This window comes from Mustela nivalis (genome assembly GCF_964662115.1).
Source record: "Mustela nivalis genome assembly, chromosome: 4".
NCBI classification, from domain to species: Eukaryota; Metazoa; Chordata; class Mammalia; order Carnivora; family Mustelidae; genus Mustela; species Mustela nivalis.
Genome location: NC_139023.1, coordinates 115,546,313 through 115,567,640, shown reverse-complemented (window position 1 = coordinate 115,567,640; position 21,328 = coordinate 115,546,313). Strand labels below are relative to the sequence as shown.

The 21,328-nt window shown below is 36.2% G+C and overlaps 1 protein-coding gene across 6 annotated transcripts in view; it reads left to right on the top strand.

The window, feature by feature from the left end:
- CCSER1 (coiled-coil serine rich protein 1) overlaps positions 1-21,328 on the top strand; it is a 1,379,910-nt gene that overhangs the window by 141,226 nt on the left and 1,217,356 nt on the right. For all 6 annotated transcript variants that reach the window (XM_082727420.1, XM_082727421.1, XM_082727423.1 and 3 more), the window contains exons 2-3: positions 437-1,801; positions 6,153-6,337. In XM_082727420.1, coding sequence (XP_082583546.1) covers positions 478-1,801; positions 6,153-6,337 — 1,509 coding nt within the window. In that variant the 5' untranslated portion in view covers positions 437-477. The remainder of the gene's footprint in view (positions 1-436; positions 1,802-6,152; positions 6,338-21,328) is intronic.

The window sequence follows — 21,328 nt, the reverse complement described above, 5'->3', positions numbered from 1 at the left end:
ATAGAGGTAGAGGTGGGTCTTTTTACCCAGAAAGAAGTGATTATGGCAGTCTCATGCCTACTACATCTAAAACAGTAGACATAGAAAGTTAGGATCAAACAACTTACCAAATGGAACTAGTGGGAGTAGTAAAGCTGGATCTTGAATAGTCATCTTGTGTCTCTCAACCCAATAATCTTTTCAACAGACTAAGCATTCTTGGTAATCTTGAAATATTTGAGCCATTATAAAATTGCTGTGCAAATTATTGGATAATCTTGCTACTTAAAATTTCAAAAAATCCTTAAGTATCAAAATTTTATTATTTGTTATTTTAGTATGAACTGAATTCTATTCCATGTCCTGAAAAACAGTGTTTTGTTTTAAAATGTCTTTATTTTTATAATTTATAATTGAATGCGACTGACTTGTTCTTTTTGTTTTAACCTTTTTCTAGGCTGCTAAGTTGGCTCTCACAGTGCAAGCCTTGGAGTCCCAATGGGGGACTCAGGATCAAGACGATCTACCCTGGTCTCCCGGTTGCCAATATTCAGAAAAAGTATTAGCAGAAGACATGATTCTCTTCCTTCCTCACCCTCCTCCAGTAATACGGTTGGTGTCCACAGTTCCTCTCCTTCTAGCACTAACTCAAGCTCAGGTAGCACAGGTAAACGCAGGAGCATATTCCGTACTCCTTCCATTAGTTTCCACCATAAGAAGGGGAGTGAACCTAAGCAAGACTCTACCAACCAGAACCTTAGTATTTCAAATGGTGCTCAATCTGGTCATAGCAGTATGCCAAAACTGAGTTTGGAAGAACATATTAAAACCAGGGGAAGACATTCTGTTGGTTTTAGCAGTTCACGGAATAAGAAGATAACAAGATCTTTAACAGAAGATTTTGAAAGGGAAAAGGAGCACTCAACTAATAAGAATGTTTTTATAAATTGCCTAAGTTCTGGCAAAAGTGAGGGGGATGATTCTGGATTCACAGAGGAACAAACCCGCCGTTCTGTTAGGCAGTCAACAAGGAAGCTACTTACTAAGTCCTTTTCATCTCATTATAAGTTTTCTAAAGCAGTTCCACAGAGTCCATCCATTTCATTGGTACAACAGTCTGGATTCTCATTGGAAATTACACAGTACCAAGAGAGAGAACCTGTATTAGTAAGAGCTTCTCCATCTTGTTCTGTGGATGTAACAGAACGGGCAGGAAGTTCTTTACAGTCTCCATTGCTTTCTGCTGATCTTACAACAGCTCAGACACCTTCAGAGTTTTTAGCCTTGACTGAAGATTCTGTGTCTGAAGCGGATGCATTTCCTAAAAGTGGAAGCATGGCATCCCACTGTGACAACTTTGGCCACAATGATTCTACCTCTCAGATCTCTTCCAATCCTGCTGCTGTTACAAAGACAACAATAGACCTTATGGGAACTGTTCCCTGTGCAATTATGTCTCCTGGAAAATACAGATTAGAAGGCCGGTGTAGCACTGAATCTAATTCCTTATTAGAAACCTCTGCTGCTAATCAGAAGGAAGTGTTATTGCAAATCACCGAACTACCTGTTATGAATGGGAACAACTCAGAGACTCACTTATCAGGAGATATACAAAGAGAAGAACATATGGTAGTACAAAATGGTGAAACAATGTTGGCAACAAGCTCCCCAAGGAAACTTGGATTTTATGAGCAACATAAAGCAATAGCTGACCGTGTTAAAGGGATTCATCCTGTTTCAGATTCAAGGATAATACCTTCTTCTGGTGATCATCATATTTTTAACAAAGCAGCCTATGGATATGAGTCAAACCCTGCCAAAGGTATGGTCAGTTTTTTTTTTTTTTTTTTTGTATTTTAAATATGAAATAGAATTTTCATTCTAATTTATTTAATTTTCTTATTCCAGCTCATGAATAGAAACCACCTTTTCCTTATTTTCCACTCTCTAGTCTTTTTTCTTATTTATAATTCGTCTTAAATATTTTCTCTACTTGATTTTAAACTTACTTCACTTGTATTATGCTAAAATGTAATTTAGCAATATTGCTCATTTTTCTTAGTTGTGTTGTTTAGATCCTGGCCCTCAGAAGAAAGAGGAAAGAAATTAATTTTATTTGGAATGTGGCTTTATCTAAAATAAGGATTTCCTTTGTTAGAGGAAATGGTAGAGTATTGGTGTTTCTTAGTCAATGAAATTAATTTTATTTCTTAGTCAATGAAATGGATATATTCCAGCCAAAGTCACTATAAAAGAAATTTCCATAATTTAAATTCTAGTTCCTTTTTAAACAAAACTTGAATTATCTATGTTTCAGCACAAATAAATATAAATCTTTAAATATAATAGGCTTATAAGATTTAAAAATATTGTCCTTAGATCCTAGATACTAGTTCTAATCTGTCTCTGTCATTAAATACCTGTGTAACATTGGGTACTTTCTGTTTGGTTAAAAAACGTGGGGTGTGTGGAAATGGGTGGCTGAATTATTATAGTATGTCATTTAACAGAAAACTTTGTTATTTAAATTTCATTTAAGAAAACTGTTGAGGGGCGCCTGGGTGGCTCAGTGGCCTCTGCCTTCAGCTCAGGTCATGATCCCAGAGTCCTGGGATCAAGCCCCACATCGGGCTCTCTGCTCAGCAGGGAGCCTGCTTCCTCCTCTCTCTTCTGCCTGCCTCTCTGCCTACTTGTGACCTCTGTCTGTCAAATAAATAAAATCTTAAAAAAAGAAAACTGTTGAATGTATGCCACCTACTGGTCTGTATTTGACATTATTTTTATCATTTTTTTTTCCTCTGCTGTGATTCCTACTGCCTCTGCTGCTGCTGTTGTTACTCCTACTATTCCTATTACTTCTACTACTACTACTACTACTGCCAACTACTTCTCCCAACATTGAATGCTTCTTATGTCTTATCATTATTACTTCCAATTCTGTGGACTTTGGATACATTAATTCATCAAATTCTCACTTGATTGTAATCGCTACAATTATAACCACCCATTTTACAGATAAAATAATTGGAACACAGATACATTAAGTAATGTTTCTGAAGTCACAACATTAGTAGATAATTATTTGGGATAAAAACCCTATGAGATAGGTATTAGTGGTCTCCATTTTACAAATATGTAAACTGAGACCAAGGGATCATATAGCTATTAAGTGGCAAAGGTCAAGTTACAACCATCTCAATTCAAAATTCAGGCTCTTATTGACCAGAGAGGCAAGCAGAGAGAGAGGGGGAAGCAGGCTTCCCGCAGAGCAGAGAGCCCAATGCGGGCGGGGCTCCATTCCAGGCCCCAGGATCATGCCATGAGCCACCATGAGGCAGAGGCTTAACCCACTGAACCACCCAGGTGCCCCAGTATTGTTCAATCATAACGAAAGTTTTATATGGCAATTATTAATAGTTAAAGGTTAAGTTAAATAACTATGAAATCACACTGTTAGCAAATGGTGGATCTCAAATTGGACTTTAGGCAGTTTTTAAAAGAAATAGCACCAAAAAAAGTAGAAATGTACTTATCCTGATTATCCTTAATTCTTATTTAGAAACAATCATTTGCCTCCATGCCAAATTGAATGCTATGTATACTTATCTCTGTGAGCATATCTTGCTGACTATTAATCTGTTGACTGAGATCCTAATTGTGAGCCATTTAACACATTAAAATAATTTTGATGAATTTGATAATGTGTTGCTGGTTCTTGGGACATTGGCTGTTTATTTGTGTTATCTACAACTTGAAAAAATGAGAGGGATAGACAAATAAGCTGGTAATGTCAACAAGGAAAAGATAATAGTATTCTATCTTTCAGTATGTGGAGAGGTTTTTGTGTCATTCATAAAGATTTTATAATTTGGAAGTTCAGCATTTTAAAACCTGTTAAGTAAATGTATTTTATGTAAGAAAGAATTGGTATGTACACTAAATTCCATAATACTGAATTTATTCTGCGATTATTATGGAAGATGTATATACTAGTATTTAATACATATCTGAATGTCTGGGATATATAGTCATATGAAAAATAATATAAAGTTGAGCTCTTTATTTTTCTATTCATTGTTGATGATTGTTTACATACTTAGATATACCTGATGCTATTATAAACATGGGGTATGGCCATCTCTTTGAGCTAATGATTTCATTTCTTTTTGGATATATACCCAGAAATGGAATTCCTACATCATATGGTAACTTTATTTTTAATTTCTTGAATAAACTCCATACTTTTCTCCATAGTGGCTATATCACTTTGCATCCCCACCATCAGTGTATGAAGTTTCCCTTTTCTTCACAGCATTGACAGTGCGTGTTCTCTTTTGACTTTTTACTACTAGCCATCCTAACTGGTGTGGTGATATCTCATGGTTTTGATTTACCTTTTCCTGGTGAATAGTGATGCAGAACACCTTTTCATATACCTGTTGAGTTGTATGAGTTCCTTGTATATTTTGGCTTTTAACCCCTTATAGGATATGCTATTTGAAAATTTATTTTCTCCCATTCTATAATCTGCCTTTTCATTTTGTTGATTGTTTACTTCGCTTGCAGAAGCTTTTCACTTTGAAATAGTCCCAGTTGTTTATTTTTGCTTCTGTTGCTTTTGCTTTTGGTGCAAAACCCAAGAAGTCTTTGCCAAGACTAATGTCACAGAGCTTACCCATACTTTTTTTTCTAAGAGTTTTATCATTTCAGGCCTTATGTTCAAATCTTTAATTCATTTTGAGATTTTTTTTTTGTATGCTATAAGATGGGGTTCTAGGTTCATTCATTTACATATGGCTCTTCAGTTTTTCCAACACCTTCTACTGAAGAGACTCTCCTTTCTGCATTGCATATTCTTGGGTCCTTTGACAAAAATTAATTGCTCATATGTGATGGTTTTATTTCTGGGCTCTTTATTCTGTCCCATTGATCCATGTATCTGTTTTTATGCCAATACTGTACTGTTTGATTACTGTAGCCTTGTGGTATAGAGTGAAATCAGGCAGTGTGACGCCTTCAGCTTTGTTCTTTCTCAGGATTGCTTTGGCTGTTTGAGATCTTTTGCAGTTTTTTTGTAGAATTGCTTTTGTATTTCCATGAGAAACAACATTATAGTTTTGATGGGATTGCATTGACTCTGTAGATTGCTTGAAGTAGTAAGGATATTTTAACAATATTAATTCCCCCAGTTTATGAACACAGAGTATCTTTCCATTTATTTATGTATTCTTCAACTCCTTTCGTCAGTGTCTTATAGTTTCCCGTGTAGTGATATTTCCCTTCCTTGGTTAAATTTGTTTCTTAGTATTTTATCCTTTTTGTTGATATTACAAATGGGATTATTTTCTTAATTTTACTTTCTGATAGTTCATTGTTTATAGTTTGGCCTCAGGTCTCACAAAGACCCTTTTAAGTATGGTGAGCAGGGTATTAATCAGGGTAGCATATTAGCAAAGAGTTGAAGGTGATGAGGGAGTAAGTTACACAAATATTTAAGAGAAACATAACTGTGCAAAGCCTATGAGATAAAGGTCATGGGACTGCAGTGCGCCTGCAGTGTTCTAGCAACTGCTAGAGGCCGTGGAGGAGGGCTCAGCAGGTAAGTTACATGAACAGGTGAACATAGGGAGGCTCTTAATGGAGGGACAGATCACAAGGCAACTTAGGTTGGGAAAATATCAACTCTATAACTAGAAGAGTGATCATGACCAATGTCACTTATGTCTTCAGTGTATCATTCTGGTTACCATGTGGAAAGCAGGCTCTGTTTTTTGAAGAGAGAGAGGTAAGTGGGAATGGGCAAAAGCAGGAGAACTGTTGAAGTATTATAGTAACCCAAGCTAGGGTTGGTAGAGTTTGGTCCAGGATGTATTGGTGGAGAAGGTATAAGAGGGGATCAGATTCTGTATGCAATTTAAAGGTAATAAGGACAGGATCGGATTATGCAGTTTATCTGAGATATGGAGAAACCAAGGATGACTGTGAAGGTTTTGAGCTTCAAAGTGATTACATGATTAAGTAAACTAAATTTACCATTACTAATTAAAAATTTTTTATATGATAGAGAGTTTTTGAATGACACTAAGAGTTTCTCATTTTTTTTCAATGGAACATTTGTAAAAACTACATTTAAGCATTTGTATTAATATTTATTTATTTATCTATTTTCATAGTTCTTGCCAGTAGCTTCAGTCCATATCGTGAAGGAAGATTTATAGAAAGGCGACTGCGATCCTCTTCCGAAGGAACTGCAGGGAGCAGCAGGATGATTTTGAAATCAAAAGATGGAAATGTAGAAGAAGTGAGTAGTTTAAGAAAGCAAAGAGCAGGTTCATCATCTTCAAAAATGAACAGCATGGTAAGTGTGTGTGTGTATATTTGCATTAATTAAGATAATTACGTATGTGCCTGGAGTATTTATGCCTCTTGCAAAATGAAAACAGACTGACAAAAAAATAAACAGACTAAAGAATAGATACTTCAGGGCGCCTGGGTGGCTCGGTGGGTAAGCCGCTGCCTTCGGCTCAGGTCATGATCTCAGGGTCCTGGGATCGAGTCCCGCATCGGGCTCTCTGCTCAGCGGGAGCCTGCTTCCTCCTCTCTCTCTCTCTGCCTGCCTCTCTGCCTACTTGTGATCTCTCTCTGTCAAATAAATAAATAAAATCTTTAAAAAAAAAAAAAAAAGAATAGATACTTCATATTTGAAGGGAAAATTGGTCTCCTTAGTTGACGTCCCAAGTTAGAGAGGCTGTGTTTTCACTTCAGATTCTTACGTGTCGTGACAGATAGTAGTACACCTGACAGTTACCCGTAATTCCTGTCTTCTTGCTTCCATAGAAGGTTTGATATTCTCTCTTCTAGAACAAGACCCCAGGATACACAAACTAATTAAAAATGCTGAACATCACAGGGGCACCCTTCGGTAACCATTCTTTCACACCATCTCTCTACCCTATAGCCACTCTAAAAATGTCCAGTTATAAGCCATACTTAACGCCACTACCACCCATTCACCTCTTGGTGGATCCTGCTCTGCCTGTCCTTTTACAGTAGCCTGTCCACCCGGAATGAGGAGCTTTGGGGTCAAGACAAAATGCCCATCCAAAGCTTTGACACATTCTCGGTAACCAGGATTCCAGATTCCTTGTCTAAACTGCAGGAACCTTCAGGTGAGGGTGAAGGTAACGTGTGTATAGAGAGTCAGGTCTGAGCTTACACTTGGGGACTGTGGTGTCTAGAGGCACATTTATGACGCTCCTTCACAGTGAGAGATAAAACCAGGTGGGAAGAGGTGATGAGTAGACTACAGCCCAGGAGGTCTGGAGAGCCTTGGATCGCACAAATACTGGGGTGGGCTTGACTTTTGGAATTCTCTTTGCTCACTTTCTCACAAATGTTTCCTTTTTCAGCAGTGTTTTTTATTCTTGATATATAGCAGTGTTTTCTAAAAATGATCTATCTACTTGTCTAGCTACCTACCTACCTACCTATCTTCCTATTCATGGATATGTGTGAAAAATCCTCAGAACTAAATTACTTGTACATTTTATCTCTGAATTTTACATGATTTGGTTTCAAATGAAAATAGTTCATCCAGTTTTAACAATTTTATTGCGAAGAAGTCTTAAGTTACTGAGGCAGCACTGAGTGAGAGCAAAACCACTGTACTCAAAGTTAAAAGTTCTAGCAATTAGGTCAGGTTTGGAGAGATCTTACTCTTGGGCAGATCAGTAACTGCAAAACAACAAATGATAGTGGACTTTTGTTTCCATTATACTAAAAAATGATTGTGTGTTTATGTTTATATTTATAGAGAGAAAGATCCTGTATTATATTTCATCTTTTTTGCGGGGTGATATTTTACTTTATTACTGTTGCTTTTAATTTTTTTTAATTTTTAATTTTATATATATAAAAAGTAGTATTAGCCCCAGGGGTACAGGTCTGTGAATCGCCAGGTTTACACACTTCATAGCACTCACCATAGCACATACCTTCCCCAATGTCCATAACCCAACCACCCTCTCCCTACCGCCCTCCCCCCAGCAACCCTCAGTTTTTTTTTGTGAGATTAAGACTCTCTTTTGGTTTGTCCCGCTTCCGACCCCATCTTGTTTCATTTATTCTTTTCCTACCCTCCAAACCACCCACGTAGCATCTCCACTTCCTCATATCAGGAAGATCATATGATAGTTGTCTTTCTCCAACTGACTTATTTTGCTAAGCATAATACCCTCTAGTTCCATCCATGTTGTTGCAGATGGCAAGATTTCATTTCTTTTGATGGCTGCATAGTATTCCATTGTATATATATACCACATCTTCTTTATCCATTCATCTGTTAATGGACATCTAGGTTCTTTCCATAGTTTGGCTATTGTGGACATTGCTGCTATAAACATTTGGGTGCATGTGCCCCTTTGGATCACTACATTTGTATCTTTAGGGTAAATACCCAGTAGTGCAGTTGCTGGGTCATAGGGCAGTTCTATTTTCAACATTTTGAGGAACCTCCATGCTGTTTTCCAGAGTGGTTGCACCAGCTTGCATTCCCACCAACAGTGTAGGAGGGTTCCCCTTTCTCCGCATCCTCGCCAGCATCTGTCATTTCCTGACTTGTTAATTTTAGCCATTCTGACTGATACGAGGTGGTATCTCATTGTGTTTTTTTTTTAAATATTTTATTTATTTATTTGACAGACAGAGATCACAAGTAGGCAGAGAGGCAGGCAGAGAGAGAGAGAGGAGGAAGCAGGCTCCCTGCTGAGCAGAGAGCCTGATGTGGGGCTCGATCCCAGGACCCTGGGATCATGACCTGAGCTGAAGGCAGAGGCTTTAACCCACTGAGCCACCCAGGCGCCCCTCATTGTGGTTTTGATTTGTATTTTCCTGATGCCGAGTGATGTGGAGTGATGTGGAGCACTTGTTTATGTGTCTTTTGGCCATTTGGATGTCTTCTTTGCAGAAATGTCTCTTCATGTCCTCTGCCCATTTCTTGATTGGATTATTTGTTCTTTGGGTGTTGAGTTTGATAAGCTCTTTATATATTTTGGATACTGGCCCTTTATCTGATATGTTGTTTGCAAATATCTTCTCCCATTCTGTCAGTTTTTGGTTTTGTTAACTGTTTCCTTTGCTGTGCAAAAGCTTTTGATCTTGATGAAGTCCCAATAGTTCATTTTTTGCCCTTGCTTCCCTTACCTTTGGTGATGTTCCTAGGAAGAAGTTGCTGCAGCTGAGGCTGAAGGGGTCGCTGCCTGTGTTCTCCTCAAGAATTTGAATGGATTCCTTTCTCACATTGATGTCCTTCATCCATTTTGAGTCCATTTTCATGTGTGGTGTAAGGAAATGGTCCAGTTTCATTCTTTTGCATGTGGCTGTCCAATTTTCCCAACATCATTTGTTGAAGAGGCTGTCTTTTTTCCACCGGATATTCTTTCCTGCTTTGTTGAAGTTTAGTTGACCATAGAGTTGAGGGTCTATTTCTGGGTTCTCTATTCTGTTCCATTGATATATGTGTCTGTTTTTGTGCCAGTACCATACTGTCTTGATGATGACAGCTTTGTAATAGAGCTTGAAGTTTGGAATTGTTTCCACCAACTTTGGCTTGCTTTTTCAATATTCCTTTGGCTATTTGAGGTCTTTTCTGGTTCCATATAAATTTTAGGATTATTTTTTCCATGTCTTTGAAAAAAGTTCGTGGTATTTTGATAGGGATTGTATTAAATGTGTAGATTACTTTAGGTAGCATAGATATTTTCACAATATTTGTTCTTCCAATCCAGGAGCATGGAACATTTTTCCATTTCTTTGTGTCTTTCTCAATTTCTTTCATGAGTACTTTATAGTTTTCTGAGTATACATTCTTTACCTCTTTGGTTAGGTTTATTCCTAGGTATCTTATGGTTTTGGGTGCAGGTGTAAATGGGATTGACTCCTTAATTTCTCTTTTTTCTGTCTTGTTGTTGGTATAAAGAAATGCAACTGATTTCTGTGCATTGATTTTATATCCTGACACTTACTGAATTCCTATACAAGTTTTAGCAGTTTTGGAGTGGAGTGTTTTGGGTTTTCCACATATAGTATCATATCATCTGCAAAGAGTGATAGTTTGATTTCTTCTTTGCTGATTTGGATGCCTTTAATTTCTTTTTGTTGTCAGACTACTGAGGCTAGGACTTCTAGTAGTATGTTGAATAATAGCAGTGGTGATAATGGACATCCGTGCCATGTTCCTAGGTTCTTTAGGTGTAGGGTTAGGCTGTGTATTTGAGACCCTTCTTGTTTCTTGAGAAAGGCTTGTATTGCTATATATTTTCCTCTCAGGACTGCCTTTGCTGTGTCCCACAGATTTTAAACCATTGTGTTTTCATTATCATTTGTTTCCATGAATTTTTTTCAATTCTTCTTTAATTTCCTTGTTGACCCATTCATTCTTTAGAAGGATGCTGTTTAGTCTCCCTGTATTTGAGTTTTTTCCAAATTTCTTTTTGTAATTGAGTTCTAGCTTCAGAGCATTGTGGTCTGAAAATATGCAGGGAATGATCCCAATCTTTTGATACCTGTTGAGACCTGATTTATGACCCAGGGTGTGATCTATTATGGAGAATGTTCCATGTGCCCTAGAGAAGAATGTGTATTCTGTTGCTTTGGGATGAAATGTTCTGAATATATCTGATGTCCATCTGGTCCAGTGTGTCATTTAAGGCCTTTATTTCCTTGTTGATCTTTTGCTTGGATGGTCGACCATTTCAGTGAGGGGAGTGTTAAAGTACCCTATTATTATTGTATTATTGTCGATGTGTTTCTTTGATTTTGTTATTATTGGTTTATATATTTGGCTGTTCCCATGTTAGGGCATAGATATTTAAAATTGTTAGATCTTCTTGTTGGACAGACCCTTTGAGTATGATATAGTGTCCTTCCTCATCTCTTATTATAGTCTTTGGCTTATAATCTAATTAATCTGAGATAAGGATTGCCACCCCAGCTTTCTTTTGATGTTCATTAGCATGGTACATTGTTTTTCACCCCCTCACTTTAAATCTGGAGGTGTCTTTGGGTCTAAAATGAGTTTCTAGTAGACAGCATATTGATGGGTTTTGTTTATTTATCCATTCTGATACCCTGTGTCTTTTGATTGGGGCATTTAGCTCATTTACATTCAGGGTAAGTTTTTAGAGATATGAATTTAGTGCCATTGTATTGCCTTATAGGTGACTGTTACTGTATATTGTCTCTGTTCCTTTCTCGTCTACTACTTTTAGGTTGTCTCTTTGCTTAGAGGACCCCTTTCAATATTTCCTGTAGAGCTAATTTGGTGTTTACACATTCTTTTAGTTTTTGTTTGTCCTGGAAGCTTTTTATCTCTCCTTCTATTTTCAGTGATAGCCTAGCTGGATAGTATTCTTGGCTGCATGTTTTTCTCGTTTAGTGCTCTGAAAATATCATGCCAGTTCTTTCTGGCCTGCCAGGTATCTGTGGATAAGTCTGATGCCAATCTAATATTTTTACCATTGTATGTTACAGACTTCTTGTCCTGGGCTGTTTTTAGGATTTTCTCTTTGTCGCTAAGACTTGTAAATTTTACTATTAGATGACGGGGTTTGGACCTATTCTTACTGTTTTTGAGGGGGGTTCTCTGCACCTCCTGGATTTTGATGCTTGTTCCCTTTGCAATATTAGGGAAATTCTCTATTATAATTCTCTCCAATATACTTTCTTCTCCCCTCTCTCTTTCTTCTTCTTCTGGAATCCCAATTATTCTAATGTTGTTTCGTCTTATGGTGCCACCTCTCGAATTCTCCCCTCGTGGTCCAGTACTTGTTTGTCCCTCTTTTGCTCAGCTTCTTTATTCTCTGTCATTTGGTCTTCTATATCACTAATTCTCTCTTCTGCCTCATTTATCCTAGCAGTAAGAGCCTCCATTTTTTATTACACCTCATTAATAGCTTTTTTTATTTCAACTTGGTTAGATTTTAGTTCCTTCATTTCTCCAGAAAGGGCTTTTATTTCTCCAGACAGGGTTTCTCTAATATCTTCCATGCCTTTGAGAATTCATGCACCTTGAGAATTGTCATTTTGAACTCTAGATCTGACATATTACCAATGCCCGTATTGATTAGGTCCCTAGCCTTTGGTACTGTTTCTTGTTCTTTTTTTTGTGGTGAGTTTTTCCACCTTGTAATTTTATCAAGATAAGAATTTATGAAGGAGCAAATAAAATACTAAAAGGGTGGCAAAGATCCCAGGAAAATGTGCTTTAACCAAATGAGAAGAGGCCCTAAATCATGGGGGGGGGGGAGATAGGGGGTAAAAAGAAGTTCAGAAAAAAAAAAATAAAAAAATAAAATAAAGAAAAAATTATAAAAAAAGAAAGAAATATATATATTAGACTGGTGAATAGAACAGGGTCACTCACTTAATTTTGGGAGTATTTTGATATCTTAGAAGAAACTACCTCCCAAAATTTTAAAGAATGAAAAACATATATAAGGGTAAACACAGCGAAGGGATGGAATATGACTATAAAGATGAAAAATTTTTAAAAAATTCTAAAAAAGGAGTTGATATGATAAGTTAGTTGGGAGAATAAAGAAAAAGAAAATGGAGAGAATTTGCTCAGGCTGGAGATTAGAACAAAGCCTTGTGCTACATTTTGGGTGTATTTTGATCTATTAGAAGTAGTTATACCCCAAATTTTTTAAGAAGAAAAAACCGCTATGTATATACAAAAAATAAAGTTAGATACAATGAAGGATAAAATATGACTATAATAATGAAGGTTCAAAAAAGATTTTTTTAATGAAATGTATTAAGATAAACTAGTTAAAAGAGGAAAGTGTAAAAGTTTTAAAAGAAATTTAGCAGAAGACAAAAATAAAATTTAAAAAAATTAATTAACTTTGCGAGACTAAAGAATCATGGGGAGAAAGCCATGAATTCCATGCTTTGCTTTCTCCTCCTCTGGAATTCTGCTTTTCTCCTTGGTAAGTGAACGTGGTCTTGGCTGGATTTTTTTTTTTTTAATCTTCTTGGGGAAGGACCTGTTGTTGTGATTCTCAAGTGTCTTTGCCTGAAGCAGAATTGCACCGCTCTTACCAGGGGCCAGGCTAAGTAATTAGCTTGGGTTCGCTTTCGGGAGCTTTTTGTTCCCTAAATGCTTTCCATAGAGTTCTGGAGGATGGGAATGAAAATGGTAGCCTCCTGATCTCCAGCCGGAAGGAGCGGAGAGTTCGGGGCCCCACTCCTCAGTGCGCCCTTGGAGAAAAGCGCTCATTCCCTCCCGTCTCCCTGGCCTCCGCCCGTGCTCCAAGCTCATCCAGCCTGTTACCAAGCTTCTTTGTCTCTGGCACACAGCCCAGCCTGGAGTCTCCAAACCCCACAGATACCTGTGCTCTTCCAGGGGGGTGTCCACGGATCTTGTGGGGTCCCCACTCACAGAGCACTGGCTCGTGCCACGGATCATGATAGGGTAACCCTGATCTGAGAGCTCATTCCTTGGCTCTGTCTCTGTAGCCGGCTTTCCCGCTCTAATACTGTGAGCTCTGTAACACTCAGGTAGCCCCAATCTTTCTGTGACCCCACGGGACCTGTACCCCACGGGACCTGTACCCCACGGGATGCTGTCCCTGCGTGGGCTTCACCCCAGCCTAGCCTCTGGAGCGATGTCCTGATTTTGTGCTCTGTTGTTCTGCTACCTGCCAGGAGCCGGCCCCTTCCCCTACAGTCTATCTTCCTGTCGCTTTGGATTCACTTCTCTGCAGGTCCTACCTTTCAGAAAGTGGTCGGTTTTCTGTTTCTAGAGTTGCTGCTCTTCTCTTGGATCTCCTGTTGGATTTGTAGGTGTTCACAATGGTTTGATAAGCTCTCTAGCTGATCTCCTGCTACCTGACATCATCTTAGCCTGCTACTTCTCTGCCTTCTTGACTCCTTCCCGCTTTTAATTTTTTTAATAGAGAGAGAGAAGGAGTGCTTGTGTGTGGACTGGAGGGGAAGAAGAGGAGGGAGCAGAAGGAGAGAGAGAATCTTAAGCAGACTCCACGCTCAGAATGGAGACCCACACGGGGCTCAGACTCATGACGCTGAGATCATGGTTTGAGCTGAAATCAAGAGTCAGATGATTGACTGACTGATGATTAACTGATGATTAACTGATTAACTGATGCCTGATGGTATTTTTTAAGTGTAAGAACACATTAAAAAAGATTTCTGGTTGATGCAGTACTAAAAGTTATGGTTAATGACTTTTCATGAAACATTTCTTTTCACAAAATTCTCATTTTTCTTCATAGAGATACATTAATAATTGTATACTGTGTATAGACTTGCCCAAAGTTGGGCCTTTAATATACTCTGTCTCACGTTTTCCATAATATATTTAAGTAGTTCTCCTTGTAACATCTAAAATTACTCTTCTTCCCAGGTCCACTTTCAGGATTTAAAATTTAAAATGTCAGAACACAAAAATGCCAGTTTGTTCTTTATGTGAGGCTTTTTGTAGTTTTCAAGAAGTGTCCCTGCAGTGGTATGGATCTGCCACTAGATGGCAGGGTTACATCATTGTCATGGTTAGGGAAAGGCTTTCATTGTTAGAAACTTGGTTGAAATATTGTACATTTTCATTGAATTTCATTTCATTTCAATGAAATTTCATTTCATTTCATTGAATTTATAGGTCATACTCTTTGAAATAAATACTGATGTTTGAATTTCCATATGAAACCTATCAAAGATTATTTTATGACTTTACTGTTTTCTTTGGGATTTCACAACTAATACCTCATCCTTTTCATTCATAGTGTAATCATGAATTTAAAATGGATAAAATATATTCTTAGATAAATTATATATAATTAAAATTGTGTATTATATATTATAATGATATATTAAAATAGATCTTTAAATATATTTAAAGATAAAATATATTCTTGAAATATATTCCTTATATTTCTGTGTTCATAGCAATATAAGGAACAAATGTTAGTACTTAGAGGCATGGTAGGAAGTAGTTTTAGTTTTATGTGAAAAAGTAACATATTTAAGAAATTAAATCTTTATTTGTGAATAGTGACACACATTTTCTATATTCCTCCTTGAAAATAATTCAAATAACTGTATGTATTTAAGAAAAGATGTTCAGTTATTCTTTCCTTTTAGATCAATAATAATAGGAACATGTATTTTCAATACTTATTTGGACCAAGGGGCTGCTCTTAATGCTTCATGTGTATTTTCACATAAAGTCCTTAACTGTGCTATGAACCAAGTGATGCTACTATTAATCACATTCATAAAAGAGGACAATAAAGCACTGAGAAGATAAGTATCTTGCCCCAAAATACAGATATAGGTAGAGATAGGATTTAGATTTGGATTCTACCTGTCTAACTTTAAACCCTAGATGCTTTGTGGAGAATAAAAGAGATTTAAAATTAATTTTTTTTGCATTATTTCTATGTAATGAAGTTAACACAATTAAGGCAGCCTATACTTGCTCTACTTAAGGCAGCCTATGCAGCCCTCTGTAAGGGATACAAAAATGAAACAAAATTTAGTGCTGATTCTGAACTTAAAATGTAGTAGTATTTACTGATATATTAATGAATGTATCATTGTATTTACTGAAGAATATCTCATCTAGAAAGGAACTTTTTCACAAAAAGAAGATATTCATATTTAGAAGGAACTGGAGTATTTTATCTAGTTCATGGGGATTTAAGTTTACCCATGGAATATAGTTTTATTTATTAAGATGCTAAGGGTTTTTGAATAACCAAAGATATACTCTAATAGGCTAGATAGACCACAATGCTAGTGTTTTTTTGTATATTTGGATGGGGGTATTTCAGTTTGAAGGGAGAGGGGAGAATAGAATGCATTAACTCTTTGAACATCAGTGGCTCAGAAGAAATTGGAGTTGGCTTAAATTTATTGTAGGAAACCAAAATATATCTGGTAAAAATTGATAAGCATTCACGTTTATTATATTTTTTCAAGTTCCTTTAAGTAAAGATTTTTCTTCATTTTCCTCTGTTGAGTTACTTTCTTGATAAAATAGTATGGTCCAAATATCTTAAAGAGCTTTTCCAAAAATAGGCTCATTCTTTCTAGGAACTTTTCCTTCAGACTGTGGTATATAAATGAATAAATTTAAGGAGATGTCATGGTTTCTTGAACAGTTTTACACAGTGACATTTAACTCCATATGTATTTGCATCACCTTGCTCCAAAAAAATTATTAATGTGAGGATATATTCATATGTAATGGACATTCATATGTAATGGATAATACAGAGGCTCTGGCATTCTTACAGCAAGGAAAATGATTGAATGTATGAATGAGATGAAGCTAGGATATGGGATAGCAAATAACCTCTGAATCTTAGTCACTTTCATAGTATGGATTTACTTCTCATTCAGGCTGTATGTTTGTTGTGGAAGTTTCTGGGAGTTCTATTTAATGTTTCATTCTGTGTCCAAGCTGTTCAACCAGCTACCACTGTGAATATTGCCATTCACCATAGCAAAAAGAGATCTCAGGAGGTCCTCATCCCAGTAATAAGTGTTCTGACCTGTGAGAGACTCCTATCACTTTCTCTTATAATTTATTGACTAGTTCTAGTCACTTGGCCCAGACTAGCCACAGAGAGCTCCAGGAAATACATTCTCTTCCTTGTGTCTGGAAGGTGTAGACCAAATATATTTGTTGGGCACTAATGACTACCTTATTCTAAAAAAAATTAGTGTATCTCATTTCTTTTAATTAACTGAAAATCGGCTTGTTTTCTCCTTCCCTGGACATGCCTCACCTTGTGCTGGTCATGGTGTTTGAAAAAGATTAAGACATAATTTATAATTACAAGTTTTGTTTTTTTGGGATGTGCACTCATCTTGACCTAAAGTCCTTGAGCTGTCTATATCTAAATTAATTTTATGTGATTAAGTTCCTGGGAACCTAACTGAATTTGAAAGTATTTATTTTTATTACATTAAAATGCTGATTTGGAAAGTTGTGTTATCTCTAGATTACTCAGCAAATGCATGCACAAAATTGCCCTGATCTGTTTGTGCTAAAAGATTCTGACAGCTTTCATTTATGGCTTATTTTACTCTGATAGTGTACTTTCTCTTATTTTCAGTTTGGCATCCTGCTGCCTTTCTGTAGGAACTGTGAATGGCATAGTAAAAACAAAATTAAAAAAAAAACAACAACACTAAGTAACTTGTAGGACTTCTTTGGAAGAAGAACAGACCAGATATATATCTGAGGGGAAAAAAAAAGTTACTTGCAGATTATTAGCTTCTCATGTCATATTTTAATTCCTGGTATGTTGAGATCCAGAATTTAAGATATTACTGACAATAGTTAGATAATCTTAAGATTAAGACTTAAATAGCCAAGCACTAAGCTGTGCATTCACTTTTCTTCTGAGGCCTGCTATTGTCTCCTTTATTAGCTTATCCTTTATTCATTTGTTTATCTATCTATTCACAGTTTTGTTTTGTTTTGCTTTAAGATTTTATTTATATAATTATTTATTTGTCAGAGAGAGAGAGAGCGCATGATCGAGCGCGAGCAGGGGAAGTGGCAGGCAGGGTGCCTGATGTGGGACTCAGTCCCAGGATTTGGGAATCATGATCTGAGCCAAAAGCAGATGCTTAACCAACTGAACCACCCAGGCATTTCTGTTTGCAGTTTCTTTAAATAAATATTTATTAAGAACCTGCTCTGAAGATACAAAGAAAACACAGGCCTGGAAGATATTAGAGTTCTAGGTTGGGTGATATTAATGTGCTCTTGTCATTGTTTAATAATTTAATAATTTAGATTTAATAATTCTCACTATTTTAAAACTTACAATGTGAGGGAAATGTTTGATTTGGATTGTGGCCATTTGATATCACAGGCCACAATCCAAATCAAGCGTTTGAATGTTTGATCCTGAACCACATTCAGGATACGTGAATTCCTGTGACCCTAATTTTATATGGAGTGGGGCTCGGGTGCTTAATTGACATCATTGTATATATATGTAAATTATATTTTTTGCAAATTTCTGCCACAGAGGCCCAACTGCTAATGTCGAGCAGTCACTCTAAGAGGCAGCAGGAGAAGAAGAAAGTACATTCATGTTCAAACAATCTGTTTCAAAATATGTCATCTTTACCATCTACCAGTCAAATGAACTCTGCTGATCTTTTAGTATATGTATTTTCAAACTTAGATTTGTGGCATTACATTTCACTCTTACATGTAGTTTTTGGAGCTCAAAATTAAGAGCAAAGCAAAGATGATAATTAGAAGATCTAATTCAATAAATATTTCCTCCTAATTCTGAAATCCTAAATGAGACTTTCAAGTATGTAAAAATGTTACTGGCTTTTTGAGAGTTAAAATAATGATCTCAGCTTTTGGTTCAACTCATTGTCAGCGGAATTAAAGGTAGTTATTGCGAGCTACAAGTACATTTAATGAGAAAAAGGAGCCATTAATATTTGTAAGGAAATGGAGGCACACAAATCGTTCTTTTCAATCCTCATAAATTTTCAGAGGGAAAATCACAAGTATCACTCATTAAATATTGAATTACATTTGTTGATAACTAGTATATTAATTTTAGATTAATAGCCCTAATCCATAATGCCTTTATTGATTTTTCCAGTTACTAACGATGCTTTTCCCATCAAGGTCCTTCTAAGTTGTATCACATATCACATAACACCCACTACTTAGTTACTTGAATGAATAGGTTTCATTTTACCTATTAGATCTCATTCATTTAAATGGAAGAAGTTTCATACATATTAGCATTTCTTACAGCATTTGGTATAGTGCCTGATACATAATAAATATAGGTGAATTAAAGGTATAATTGTTGATCAGGTTGTGACATATCCTCATATAGATATGATTTAAAGCCTTTAGTAGAATCATTGTTTGGGGTGTGCTTATGCACATTTTTTGACATTTTAATTTGTTATACAAATGTACACATGTTTTTATGATACTGTTTGGTACAGCTCTGATTTTTGATCCTAAGTCCCTGATCAAGATCATACCAATTATGACATTGTTCTGGTAGAAATATAATTCATTTTAGGATAGTCAGCCTTATGGAGTGGTTTCCAGGATCATATCAGTACCATAGTTCTGGATACACCATACAGAGGGGACAAGGAATAGTTAATTATTTGTAATATTTTTTGGAGAACGTATTAAAAAATATAAGTTCTTGGTCAAATACATCTAAGGTGATGTTTTAAAACTGCCCTGCATATTTCATCTAGTCTAATTCACTTCATTTCTTATAAACTTGTAGATTCAGATTTCCCTTTCAAAAAGCATACTTGGATAAAATAGTCCATTCATTTTTTTCCCCCAGTTTTGGGGAGGAGTCATTTTCACTTATAAGCTGTCACAATTTGTATGTTTGGTGCACAGCATTACGAGATATCTTACCCATAGAGTTAACTCACTTCATCTAAAAGGACTTGAAGACCAGTTTGAGTAAATAAATAAAGTTGCAGTATCATAATTATTACCACTTTTCTTCATAAAGTTCACAGGAGATGTGCCTGGCACTTAAGTGTTTTCCTTTGTGATTTTTTTCCTGAATGCCAGTGTTGCCAGTGTCTTAGGCCGGAAGGGCTACCATAACAATATATCCCAAACTAGGGAGTTTATATGTGCCAGAAATTTATTTCTCACAGTTTTGGAGGCTTGGAAGTCCAGTATAAAGGTGCCAGCATTTTTTTTTCTGGTTAATAACCAGCACCCTCTTGATGTGTCTCACATGGTGGGCGGAAGGGGTTCCGGAGCTCTCTAGAGTCTTTGATATAGTCAGCGATCATACTCAGGAGGGCTCCACTCTTGTGACCTAAGCACGTCCCAAAGTCCCCATGTCCTAATACCATCACATCAACATTTCAACATAATGAGTTTTAGGGGAACACAAGTATTCAGAGCACAGCACTGAACAATCTTATTGTTAGCGATATTAAACTACATATATTAAAAGCTTTATTAAGAACCATACATAGTTCTGTTTATTGCTATTTATCAAGAAAATGGTTGAGAAGGACAGTAGTAGAAGGCAATTTAAAATTCTTTTCTTTAACCATACAATATCTGGGTAACCATAAGATCGTTTGTGGGGCGTCTGGGTCGCTCAGTCAGTTAAGGGACTGCCTTCGGCTCAGGTCATGATCCCAGGGTTCTGGGATCGAGCCCCACATCGGAGTTCCTGTGCAGTGGAGAGCCTGCTTCTCCTTCTCCCTCTGCCTGCTGCTCTGACTACTTGTACTCTCTATGTCTTTGTCAAATAAATAAATACAATCTTTTAAAAAATCATTTATATGCCTTCTAAAAATAAGAAATTGGAAAATAAAGTTAATTTGCCTTTTATTCTTGGGGTTAGAATCCAAAAATGACAATTTTATGTTTAATTGGATCAAGTTATCTTAATTTTCTGTGAGATGAAAACTATTTTATGCCTTATTTAGATAACCCCATGGGCCGGCTAGTTTTCATAGGCATGAAAAAGAATATTTATTTATTTAGAATCCATGACAAATTTCTGACCATCTCAGCAGCTGCACAATCAATGTATAACACAGAATTGACCTTGAGTAAAATAACTCCTTTTTCTGAGGGAGTCAGCCTCCTTTTAAGATACTCCAATATTTTTGATTGTTTTCTCTGTTTCTCAAGTCACAGGAATTTGAAGCTTTTACATTACTCTAGTTAAACAATAAAGAAAAATGTATTTTTTCGTAAAGTCATATTATTTTGAAATTTAAATTTAAATACCTGTTAATTTTAGGGATGCCTGGGTGGCTCAGTCAGTTAAGCATCTGCTTTTGGCTTAGGTCATGGCTCCAGGGTCCTAGTATGGAGCCCCAAGTTGAACTCTTTGCATATCAGGGAGCCTACTTCTCCCTCTCCCAGTACTTGTGCTCTCTAGCTCTCTCTGTGAAATAAAGAAATAAAATATTTAAAATAAAAAATACATAAAAAAACATAAAAATACATAAAATAAATAAATACTTAAAATACATTAAAAAACCTATTAATTTTAGAAAATTAAATAAAACAAATTTTGACTTCTAAGTTTAAGAAACAGACAATTATAATAGACTTGTGCCTAATATTAGGCATTATTGTCAAATAGAAAAAATATAAATAATGATATTATTCTTAAAATACTTCAAAAATTGAGACAAACTTGTATAATTATTTCAGAAGCCATCATATTTGCCATGCCAGGGTGAAAAGTGTGATTTTCAAATGAGTTGTGCATACATACTTCACATATTTGCTATGTGATGTTATCTTTCTTTAAATTCA